General features: G+C 40.0%; 1 protein-coding gene across 1 annotated transcript in view; it reads right to left on the bottom strand.

The window, feature by feature from the left end:
• Positions 1–12,762, bottom strand: part of ADAMTS18 (ADAM metallopeptidase with thrombospondin type 1 motif 18) — a 194,379-nt gene that overhangs the window by 73,821 nt on the left and 107,796 nt on the right. Inside the window, exon 10 of the mRNA XM_020964912.2 lies at positions 6,747–6,895. Within this exon, the coding sequence (XP_020820571.2) occupies positions 6,747–6,895 (149 nt within the window). The remainder of the gene's footprint in view (positions 1–6,746; positions 6,896–12,762) is intronic.

The raw sequence follows: 12,762 nt of genomic DNA, 5'->3' as shown, positions 1-12,762 counted from the left end.
TGTATTTGATTGGGATCTTCAAAGAAGAGTTTAAAGCAGGAGGTCAGTGAGTTGGGAAGATACCATTCCAGGCATGATGGGATGGCAGAAGCAAAGGCAAAGAGATACAAGAAGGCAAGAAAAAGATGGTGGATGGGATTAGGACAGCTGGACTAAAACATAAGAGTAAGTAGAAGGGAATCAAAAGAGATAATGCTTAATAGGCTGAAGTAAGATGATAGAGGCTTTGAATGTAACAATCTGGAGCTTATATTTTATTCATTAGGCAATGGGGAGTCATTGAATGTTTTATTTTTTATTTTTATTATTATTATTTTGGCTAGGCAATGGGGTTATGTAAGTGTCACGTGTCTGAGGCTAGATTTGAACTCAGATCCTCCTGACTCCAGGGCTGGTGCTCTATCCACTGCACCACCTAGCTGCCCCCATCACTGAATGCTTTTGAGAGCCATATGATAAGAGCATTACTTTGGCAATGACTTTTCCAACAGTCTGGAGAAGGCATAGACTTATAGAAGAGAAACATTAGGAAACTACTCTCCAGGAAAGAGCCAATGAGGGCTTGACTTCAGGCAATGACAGTATGAATGGAGAGGAATACATGGAGTAAAAGCTGTTGCAGAGGTGAGACATAACCCAATCCTCCCAATCAAAAGTTGTCTTTCGCCTAACATTCTCCTTCAGAGAAAAGGAAAATGAAGCTCAGAGAGATTAAGTGATCTCATTTGCCTCAAATGTTCTTTGAGCCTTCTGGAGCTCCCCTTTGGCTCTATCATACTGTACCTTGCATCATAAGAATTTCTGCCCTCACAGCTCCAAATAACCCTTAATCTCCTTGAGGACAGGAATTATATCAGTTTTTATCTTTGCACACCGAAAACTTGGTACAAAATAGGTACTTAATAAATGGTGGTTAAATTTAATTGAATTGGCCACTGATCACGTGTTGGCTTACAGAGAATCTCAAGTTTTGAACCTATTGGAATGGGAGGATGGTAGTGCCCCCAGTAAATGTGGAGATATTAGGGAGAGGGGCAGGCTTGGAGGAAAGAGGGTTCTATTTTAAACATATTGGATTTGGTTTAAGATGTTTGCTAAATAGGTGGAGATGTCTAGCAGGGAAATGGAATTTTGAAGCTCAGAGTAGAAGCTGAGGGTAGAAATAGGGGTTTTGGAGTTACCTACCTAGATTAACCATCAAAGCTATAGAAACAAATCAGATCACTAAGCGAGAGGGTGTTCCTGACATTCATAATGAACTATGATTTTAAACAAATTCCCAGTGAAATAATTTCTGTCTGGAGAAATCTTGAAGAATTAAACCATTGCCTTCAGGAAAATAAAGGAAAATCATGAGTGATGAAAATACCTCCCCGGAGGATAGCCTTTTCATTCCCAACAACAATTCTGTGAGGTAGAGAGGGCACTGCATTCCAAACAGGAGAAATGACTTGTCCAAAGTCATATGGCCCAGAAGAGGCAGATTGGGACTATAATCCTAGTCTCAACTCCAAATCTAGAGTTCTTTCTACCACATTTTTCTTAGATAGTATGGATCAACTCAGAGAGCTTCATTAATGATGAATGTGAGTCAGTAATGCAGTGACCACCCATAAAATACACAAAGAAAATAAAAGACAGAATGGCTGGATAAACTAAAGTATATGAATGTAATTATTCTATGAAAAATGACAATTACGAGGAATTCAGAGAAACCTGCAAAGATTGTTTAAAGGGATACAGAACAAAGTAGAACCAAGGTAACAATAACACACAATGACCTGAATAAAATAAATACAAAAAAAAAAGAATCCCACTATAAAACATCAGAATTAAGTTCAATGAAAACATGATAATGACACATATACTTTTCTCATCTTCCTAGAGAAGTGGTGGAATACAGGTAAAAAATGAGGCCTACATTGTTAGAGATGGTTAATGTGTCCGTTTGTTTTGCTTAATTGCACTTTGTTTCAAGGAAGGATTATTTTGGGATATAGGGTTGTTATTGGGGCACAAAAGCAATGTAAAAAACATGCATTAAGTAAAACATTGAAAGGGGCTAAAATGATGCATTGACCTGGAAAAACCACCGAGATGTGAAAAAGGAAACTCCCAAACATCCTTGTGTGGGAAAAGGAAAATGTTTATGTTGAGTGAAGTGGACACAACCACATGCTTCAAATTTAGTAAGAAGCCAACCAGCAACTTGACAGGGGAAAAAACATTTTGTTGGAACAGAGCCAAACGAGATATAGAGAAGGATTAAGGCAATCACCTTGGGACTGTCAGCCAAAAACACTACTTTTATTTGGGCTCATATGTAAGTTAAAATAAACAATGTCTTGATTAGTTTTCATTCTGTGGGAAAAGATAAGGAATGCCTTTGGTGATTATTTCTGTGATTGAGCCTTTCTCAAACTACACTATGTTATTTCTCTGAACAATGCCCCATTAGAAGGGAGTGGCTCTCAATCCCCAGATAGGAATTAGGCATGAATTTAAATCTCTCTGGTGTCATTCCCTGCTTCTTACCAGATGAGTTATTAAATTAGGTCATCTATTTCTTTCTGGGGAAAATATTGAGATTGCAAAATGCTGGGGTAGATGCAGCCAGATCCATGAAATGAGCTGCAAAACTGTCAAGAAACATAGTAGGACGGTATTATGGAAGGGTAGAAAGAGTACAGGATTTGGAGGTAAGAGACCTTAATTTGAATTCTGCCAGGGCTACTTGCTACCTGTAAAAGCCAGTCCCTTTCTTCAGGACTCAGCCTCTCTCCTTTGTAAAATGTGGGACCGGATCTTCCACATCCCTTCTAGCTCTAAACATTATGATTTCAGGACCTATATTTAAATCCAGGTCTGCCATTTACTACCCATGAGACTTTTGCAGGAGTTCTTTACCTAGGATCCATAAACTTCTTTTGTTATTTTAAAAAATACTTTTATGACCAAATTCTTTTTTTTTTTTTTGCTTTTAGGCAATTTGGATTCAGTGACTTGCCCAGGGTCACACAGCTAGTAAGTGTTACGTGTTTGGTCTGAGGTCACATTTGAACTCAGGTCCTCCTGACTTCAGGGCCGGTGCTCTATCCACTGCACCATCTAGCTGCCCCCCAATTCTATCCATAAGGAGGCTTGCCTGTGGAAACCTAAACCATTTAACATGGAGGCACCCTGTTTCCCTGCATTTCTCTTTCACATGGGCAGCTGCCTTTGATTGGCTGGATAAATGAAACAAAGCAAAGCAAGGTCCCAGGCCCATTTCTCAGAGCCAAGGTAAAAGGGAAGAGAGGAGTTTAGTTCATGGATTCTGAGCCTTGGGCAAATTGTGATCTTAGTCCTCTGGATACAACAGCAAAGAACTGCGGGAAAGAAAAGCACTCTTTCAGGCTGGCCAGTTTTAAAGATGCAACCTGGTCTGGCCATGCAGCCAATCATGGAATAGAAGGGAGAGGGTACTTCCATGGTAAGTGATCTAGGTATACATAGAGCAAGCCCTCTTAATCCTATGTATTTTATTTTATGTGTATTAAAAATTATTCTGAGAAGAGGTCCAAAGGCATCACCAGACTGCCAAAGATGCCTGTGGTTCAAAAAAGGTTAAGAACCCCTGCCTAAGAGGAATCATTTAATTGAATTTGACAAATGTTTACTAAATGCCTAATACTCAAAAGGCTGGGGTATACAAAGGTGAAAAAAAGCACAGACCTTGCTATCTATGAGCTTATACTCTTAACAGAGGAGATGAGTTCACACTTAAGTAGGATATGGATGAGTATATGATAGAGACAAAGGAGAGTAATACAGAATGCTCTAGGAAAATTTGAGGACAGACGAATAATTTAACTTCTTAAAACATCAGTTTTCTCATCTGTAAAAAAAAGAGACTGATAATATTTGTATTATTCACACTAGATTGTTGTGAGCAAAGTGCTTTGTAATCCCTAAAACTCTAATGAGACATGGATTGCTCATATTTTAATAAACTGAACCAAGTCTCAGATTCAAAGGAGCAAATAGGATAATTCAACAATTATTTCATTCAGTGTGTACTTAAGTTCCAGATTTTCCAACACTCCTCACAATCATCCTGAGAAGTAAGTAATACAAATGTCACTGTCCTCAGATTACAAATGTGGAAACAGATTCAGAGAGGTTCAGCTAGTAAGTTGAGCTTATCTAAATTTGACTCCCATTCCAATACTCTTCTTACTATATATTACTTCAATACTAGCAAAGAATAATAACACTGATAGCTGACATTTATGTAGGGGTAGGAGAGTTTCCTCCTAGCTCAATTTATAAATCACAGGAGACAGATAACAAAGAGATGAAGTGTTAATGTATTAAATGGAGTGCAAAGACCATCTATGCCTTCTTATGAAGAAGTTTTCCTTGATGGCATTAGAGGGATGGCTTGCCATTAGTGGGTCAAAGATTGTCCACATCTCTGGCCCTTAAAAAAAAGTTCACCAGCCCTGAGAGATGACCAAGACTGGAAACAATTCTGTGAAATATGATATTCACGCCTCTAGCAGACACCAACAGGAGGATCTTTGCATCTTGCAAAAGAGCTACCCACCCAGGAAACCCCATAAACAGCAGGGAGAGTAAGACAGAGAGAAAGAGTTGGGACAGGAAGCAGCTTCAAGAAGACTGACTCCTGGAAGTAAAGGAGAAAGCCAACAATGAATTCAAGAGAAAATAATTCCTAACATTTGAGTTGAGCTGCTGGAATGAGCAAGGCAAGGGAGGGCATTTGTGGGATGCTTCTAGCAAAATATACTATGCCCAGGGAGGAAAACAGTGAGCACCTTATAAGAAAAGAAAGGATATCAAAGCCCTGCAGTACCAGAAGCATGAATTACCTTGACCGTATGTATTTCCCTATCAGTGTGCTACAGTGTGCTACCATGTATTCTGAACTTCTTCCCATTCTTCCCACTTATACCTTGTGTATTTGTGGGAAAGTAGGCCCCAGGTTTATAAGGAGGGGGGAATGTTGCATAACAACTATTTTTATTATGCCAGCTTAGTAAATGCTTTTGCTTTGAGCTTGTTATACCTATTGGTTGACTATTAAAGGTAAGCACACTGATGGGGACTCTTGAGCTACAGTTTTAGGAGTGGATTTAGAGAACCCTTGAATCTGGGAGCAGTGAATCCCTTAGAAACCCAATCTGAAAACCTGTAAGTAGCAAGTTGGAGAGGTAGTCCAAACAGGGTAGGTTTATAAAGTGCTTCTGAAACATGATTTTATTTGATTCTCAAAAACAACCTTGGGAGGTGAGAGGTACAAGTATTATCATTTCCATTTTAGTTTTGAGGAAACTAAGGCTAAGAGAGGTGAAGTCACTTACCCAAGGTCACATAGCTAGTAAGTTTCCACCGCAAGATTTCAATTCACGTTTGCAATCCAGTGAGATACCCATTATACTATGCTTCCCAGAGATCCATGATTTCATCAGTGTCTATGCTACCTATACCAATGCAGATCCCAATCCCTACAACTATAGTCAACTGTTTCATAAACTTCTGTGGGCAAAAAACTTTCTCTCTTAACTATTAGTCCTTTAGTAATGAGCCTCTTCATACTTAGTTAAGTTTACCTTTGCTTGAGAGATAAAAACAATCCATTGTTTGGCCTGTGTTTGAAACTTTTAAAGCTTCATAAGACTTGTCAGAGCTTAAGCTCCACTGTTACCACCTTCAAGAGCTCAGGGCTTCCTCTACAACAAGAATGAGGGAAGAAATTCCTCAAGAACTAACCCTAGGATGCTCTAATCACACCTTTCTTCTCCACAGAAAGAAAGCTCTCCAAAAACTGTTCATGTTGTTGTGCAAGCCCTCTGTCATTTTGAAGCTCAGGTAAAGACTTCATACATGATGGCAAAACAGAAACATGCGAGGGGAGGCAGTATGGTATAGTAGAGAAAGTGTTGGCTCTCAATTCAGAGCAATGGGCTCATACCTAGTCTCTGGTGCTTATGACATTCCCTTTGGCAAATCACTTCATCTCCCTTGAACTCTGTTTCCCCAAATGTACCAGTATGAAGTGGTTGGACCAGATGGTCTCTAAGTACTCTTCCAGATACAGATCTCTGATCTTCTGTCTTTCCCCCATCTCTTCAGTTCCATGAAGTCTAAATTCCAGTTTAGGCCATCATCCCTTCACACCATCATGGAGCTATGGAGAACCTCGGAAGACACTGAGTCCAAACCCTGTATGAGCAGAAACCCCATTGATGGTGTCCTTGACAAATGGCCATGTAGCCACCACTTAGGTATTCTTTCCTCTTCTTGTAAATTGTCCAAGGATTGGGACTCAATGCCTTTATGGTGAGGTTCACCAAGACTACACTGGGGTTTGACTGAAATGAACTAGTGATATTATTGTAAAACAGCCTAAACTGGGTCAGAGTTATACGGGGGGCCTTTAGGCACGCATTTAGGTAAAATGCAGATAATTAAGCATGTTATTAAGTATTCACATTTCTATGGCACTATAAAATTCAGAATGCCTTTTCTTCCCCAAAACCCTGTGAGGTGGCTAGAGTAACGGTATTATCCCCATTTTATAGAGGGGAAACTGAATCTCAGAGAGAAGTGACTTTCCTGAAGTCACACAGCCAGTGAGTGACAGAAGCGTGACTCCAGCCCAGATCCCCTGACTCTAAGGCCAGCACGCTTCCTACAACGCCATCCTGCCTCTGCCTCATGCTTTCCCTTGGCTGTCTTACTTGGGGTTAGTGCAGTGCCTCTCTCGCTGAGTGACTCCTCCCCCGCAGGTCCTTGTACACTTCGACCACGCTGACCACTCCGACCAATGGCCGTGTATGGGCCGGGGTCCGTGCTCACCAAACTTGACACACTGACCTCGCCGACACCACTGTCAAAAGAATAGGGACATGTTTCCCATCAGAACCTGGCAGGGAAAGAATTATGGAGGAAAAGCAGGCAGATGCCTGCATGGTAGCTAGAAGCACAACTGTAACTAGGGAGAAACAGCCAAGGTGATTTCCCAGGAGCCAATATACAGAGAGGATCATTTCCTCTCCTTCACGGTCCCCAATCTTTGTGCCTTGCTGTCCTCCCCTGGCCTAAAATTTAAGGGGGAAGGCAGACCATGGAAGGTAAAGAATACACACCAGTGGAGATCAGCTTGTTGGAACGCTCTCTGAACTGCCCCTGCTAACCTCACCACCACCCCTCCCCTCAAACATGCTCTATTATTTTCCTCATCTCTCTCTCTCTCTCTCTCTCTCTCTCTCTCTCTCTCTCTCTCTCTCACACACACACACACACACACACACACACACACACATATATATATACCCCTTAACTATGTTTACCCCAGGTGAAAGTCAGAAAAGGGTCCACTTCCCCAAAGAGAAGATTCTCCCTACATTTTGGTTTTAAAAAAAAAGCCTCAATGATTGGGGGAAGGAGGTAAACACACAGAGGGACTCAGAATTCATACTGTGCATTCTGAAAGTCTGACATCTAGAGAGGGCTTCTCTCATCAATGGGATCAGGATTACATATGTGGGAAACTGTCAGGGCAAGATGTTCAGATAGAGACCCAGAAGGCGGCAAATGCTGTCAGAGCGTAGCCAAACTGACAATCTGTCCCGTACTGATGAATGAAAAATGAAACCACACTCTTACTTTTTTTTGAAAGTCTCAGCTAGGAAAGGTCATGAATTTTTCCAAGCTTGGCCACCACTTGGGAGGGAATAGATACAGTAAAAGCACTGTAGGCTGGGAGGCAAAACTTTTTCAATTGTTAATTTCCTGCTGGGGGAAAGGATTAAACCATGAATGGTTCTACTGAAAATATGTCTTTGGCTCTTGCTTGTTTTTACACAAAAGGGGAAGCAGATTGATTACCCAAGGTCATATACCAAATTAGTGGCAGAGCTCAGACTTAGGCATAGATCTTTGGGCCCTTGGTATAGACTACTTTTTTCAACTCTTACTGTATTGTCTTCCAGAAGGTATTCGACTCTACAATTCTCCAAATCAGGACACCTGTGCTCAAATCCCAGTTCTGACACCATCTCAATGGGGGATCATAGGCAAGGCATTTCTACTCTCTCAGCCTCAGTTTCCTTGTCTGCAAATGGGAATAATAATCCTTGCATTGCCTCACTCACAGAGTAGCTGTGAGGAAAGCACTTTGCAAGCCTAAGGCAATATAAAAACATGTATTATTAATGTTATAGTTATTATTCTTTTCTCCCCCCAAACTCCACCCCCAGAGTTCCATTATGATTAGGGAGCACTGTCTTAGGCATTTTTATTATGTGAGATTTCTGCATGACTTAGCACAACCCCATTCTCTTAAATCCTTGGTGATCAGATTCAGCAGGCTGGGGTTTGGGATAGGCCAGCTCTTGATGAGTTAGAGTGGAGGGTTCAATTACAGAATTATGGGGAGTAGGTTAGGCTTTCAAATCCTTGTTTTTCCCCTGGGATAACTTTGGCTTTACCACTATTTAGCATGGAGTTGGTTGCCAATACATATTGTCAACACCAAGATCCTTCTCTTCCAATTCTTGCCATATGTTAATTAATTTTTAGGCTTTTAATTTTCCCTCCCCAAAATACATTTGCCATTTCAATCTTCACAAAATCATGAAACAGAATCACAAGATCTCAGAGCTAGATGGGATTTCAGAAGTCATTTATTTAGTCAAATCTATCCCTGAGTAAAGATCTCTACAGCATTCCTGACAATACGTCATATCCAATCTTCACTTGAAGATCTCCAGTAATGGGGAGCCTGCTACCAGTGGAGGCAGTGTATTCCATTTCTGGAATGTTCAGGAAGTTTTCTCTACATCAAACTGATATGTGCCTCTCTGGAACTTCAAAGATCTAGAGCTGGAAGGACTTTGGAGGCCATCTAGTTTCTGAGGTCTGCCTTAAAGCTCAGTGCTTTCCCTCTGAGATTACCTCTAATTTACCCTGTATATATCTCTATATCTATATTCATATCTACATATAGATAGATAGATAGCTACATATCTATATCTATCTATCATCTATCTATCTATCTATCTATCTATCTATCTATCTATCTATCTATCTATCTATCTATCTATCATCTATCTATCTCTTGTATATATGTAGTTGTTTACAGGTTGTCTCCCCATAAGAACATGAGCTTCTTGAGAGCAGAGGACATGTTTTTGCCTTTGTCTGCTCAGCGTTTGGCACAATGTCTGGCACAAAACAAATGCTTAATAAATGCTTCTTGCTGTTGTTAGCATTATTGAAGTTGTTGCCAAGCAAAAGACCATGAATCCCTCTTTCATGAACCTCCCCTCCAAAGAACTGAAGGCAGCAACCTTGACCCTACAAGTCTCTCTTCCCCAGGATAGGCATCCTTGATCTATCTTTGTGATTCTCTTCTTTATTCACTGTAGCATATCAATGACTCTCCCCCAATTTGACACCAAGAACCAAATACAAGAATCCAGATGGGATCTGACCAGGGTGGAGAAAAATGGAACTATTCCTAGTCCTTTAGACACTAGCTGCTGCTTGGCTGTAATTCTGTGTCTGGCTATCACTGGAGCAAGGGGTGACCATATGAATGGAAAAATGGGAAAAAGGGGAGAAGAGGGCAAGTAAGAGTGGTCTGTTTGCATTAGGGTCATCAAGTAAACTAGTCATTGGCTAGCAATATAATGATGGTAATAGTAATAATAGTTCTCACTTCAGGCATCCATAGTTTTTTAGGGAGCCTACTCCCTAACCAAAACTGACCCTAGCTTGTCCATGCCCTAGTAGATGTTCTTTATGAGTGGTAATACTCCACTTCGCTAGGAACTCCACAGGCAACCCTCTTCCATGTGACAATGCAAGACAATTATCACATCTTACCTAAGTCTTCTCTCGTCTAAGCTAAACAACCCCAGTTGCTTCCACTGATCTTCACAAGGCCTCTCACCATGTCAGTTACCCACCCTCCCCTAGAAAATCTCCAGCCTATTTATGTCCTATGTAAAATATGACACACAGAACTCTAAGTACAGTGTGACTAGGACAGAGTAAACCATGACTGTCATCACCCTAAGCTGACACACAATGCCTTTCAATGTAGCTTAAGGTTACATTGGCATTCTTGGCTGCCACATTATACTACTTAGCTTGTATCTCCCCCAAACTCCCAAATCTTTTTTTCAGAGGAACCACTATCTAGCCATACTTCCTTCATCATGTATTCATGAAGTTGATTTTCTGAACCCAAGCATAAGGCTTTACATTTATCCCTACTACATTTCATTTTCTTTGATTCAGTTCGACATCCTAACCTACCAAAATCATTTAAAATTTCTGATTGCCCAGTGTAATAGCTATTTCTTCAAGTTGTCTGTTATCCATAAATCTGATAAACATTCCAATCATTCCTTTTTCCAGGCCATTGATAAAATGTTAAACAGCATAAGGGAATGCTCTTGGAAATCTGCTTCCAATATCAGACCATTAAATAACTATTCCTTGGGTCCAAACATTCAAAGGGTTTATGATTTTTATATATTTATACTATTGTATATTTATATTTAAACTATGGCCTGTCCCATATCTCTCTATCTATTCTAAAAGAATAGCATGAAAAACTTTTAAAATTTACTAAACATTTTTATAAAATCTAGGTATACTATTTTGTCTGCAATATTATTTTAGTATTAGTATCTAAAGTATTATTTATAGTATTATTTTATCTACCAGTCGACCATGATTTGCATTCTCTTCTAAGAATGAAGTTTAAGAGAAGAGAAATCTTAACTTCATAGGGGAGAGTTTCAGACTCCTAATATGACATCAGGGATGTTACAGAGAGAATTTATACCTCATATAGGGGTTGGCCTAGACAACACCTGAGTAGCTTTCAGCTCTGAGATTCTATCGTCTTAATTTGTATAGGAATTCGGAGAAAAAGGGGATGGAAATCCAGAATCTTAGTCAGACTTGGAGCAGGAATATCATCTACAAAATCAATCACCAAGAAGTGGACATTTAGCTTCCACATGAATAGCTACAGTGAGAGAAATCTCACTACCACACACAACCTTCCAATGTAGCAATTCAAATGGAAGCTAAATGCCCATTTTCAGGAGATTGATTTTGCAGAGGAGATTCCTATAAGGCACTATTATTATTATTATTCCTATCTTACAAAGGAAAAAAAATGGGCTGAGGAAGGCAAATCATTTGCCCAAAGTAAAATAGCTAACAAGTGACAGTCAGTTCTCAAAATCAGAGCTTCCAACTCCATGGGGATTCTGGGCCTTAGTTTCCTAGTAAAATACACACTTTTGAAACACTCTATCTTGGTACTTGACCCCTAGTAAAGTCTTCCACTGATACCTTCTTGCTCTGCTACTAGACTATCCAAAAGCCATGGCAGAAGAACGAAAGTATGGTAGATATTATACCAAGATGGAAAGGATTATAGCATTGGCCCAGTTAAAGCCTGTATATCTGCCAACCAATGACCATCTTCATTAAGGGAGGGGAGGTTCATCACAGAGTAACTGTGATAGCTCATCAGATAGCTCATATTTAGGGAAAATTCACAACAAAGACCATCTAGTAAGAAAAAGAAACATGGTGGCCTGTGTCAGTGGAAGCAGTATTTATAATGATGAAATCACAGATCTATAAGTTTGATGTAGATCTTGGCATAAAGGCCAATTACTAATTACTTTACTCAGTAATCCATAGTAAAGTTTAAGATGCAATTATTTTAATTTCCTTCTCCTAGGAAGAAGGCTTGTTAGGCAAATCTCATCTTCACGGGGTATTCCAATAATTCAAGAATCTATAATTTCTTCATTGTGGATTCATGTAGGACCCAACAGCTCCACCTCCTAGTCAAAGGTTTATTGATTCATTATAGCGAGAAACAGTCAACCCTTGGTGGTCAACAAGAATAATCACAGCTCACATTTGACAGTTATACATATTAAATTTACAAGATGCTTCCTTCACCACAGCCCTATGAAGTAGTCATTCAGGTAATCAATCAAGTATTTATCATATTAATTACTTACTATGTGTTAGCCACACTGCTGAACACCGTCCCTTACCTCAAGAAGCTCACATTCTAATGAGGACAGACAATATTTCAGTGACTATGTATAAATAAGATATATAAAGAGTCAATGAGAAGTTGTTGTTGTTTGTCTTTCGTTCTCAAAGAGGACCACAACATCAGGGAGCTGTTGTCCTGACATGCACGTAAATTGGATTTAAGTGAGGGAGGGTTGTGCAGAGTCACCAGCCTCACTTTCTCCTCCAGAGCCATCTGGGTTCAGTGGCAAGATATAGAACAGAACAACTAGAGATGACCCTGAATGCAATGGGAGACCTTGGTCTTTTTTAAGCTAAGGTCTTTAGTAGGTCTCAGTTTGACTGAGACAATGCCCATTCAAAGACTAAAGCTAGGTAAGAAATGAGGCAGTGAATGGCCTCTTTCACCTAGTCAAAAAAAAAAATCAATCTGGAAGGGAAAGACTCTGACCAAAACAGAAACAATTGCTATTTATGTTCATTCTGAGCCAATCAGGGCCCAAACAATGACCAAGTAGGGCTTGGCCTGGGACCAACTGCTGGCCAATCAATGAGAATCAGAGTGATCTGAGTTTAAGGCATGGTCCTTAAGAAAAAAATCTAGCCTGTAAACCCCCAGATATCTTGCAAGGTTTCAATGATGAAAAGTAATCTCAGAGGAAAGGCACTAGC

Source organism: Phascolarctos cinereus, unplaced genomic scaffold (genome assembly GCF_003287225.1).
Source record: "Phascolarctos cinereus isolate Bilbo 61053 unplaced genomic scaffold, phaCin_HiC Scaffold_2;HRSCAF=192, whole genome shotgun sequence".
NCBI classification, from domain to species: Eukaryota; Metazoa; Chordata; class Mammalia; order Diprotodontia; family Phascolarctidae; genus Phascolarctos; species Phascolarctos cinereus.
This window is presented reverse-complemented; position numbering and strand designations above follow the sequence as displayed.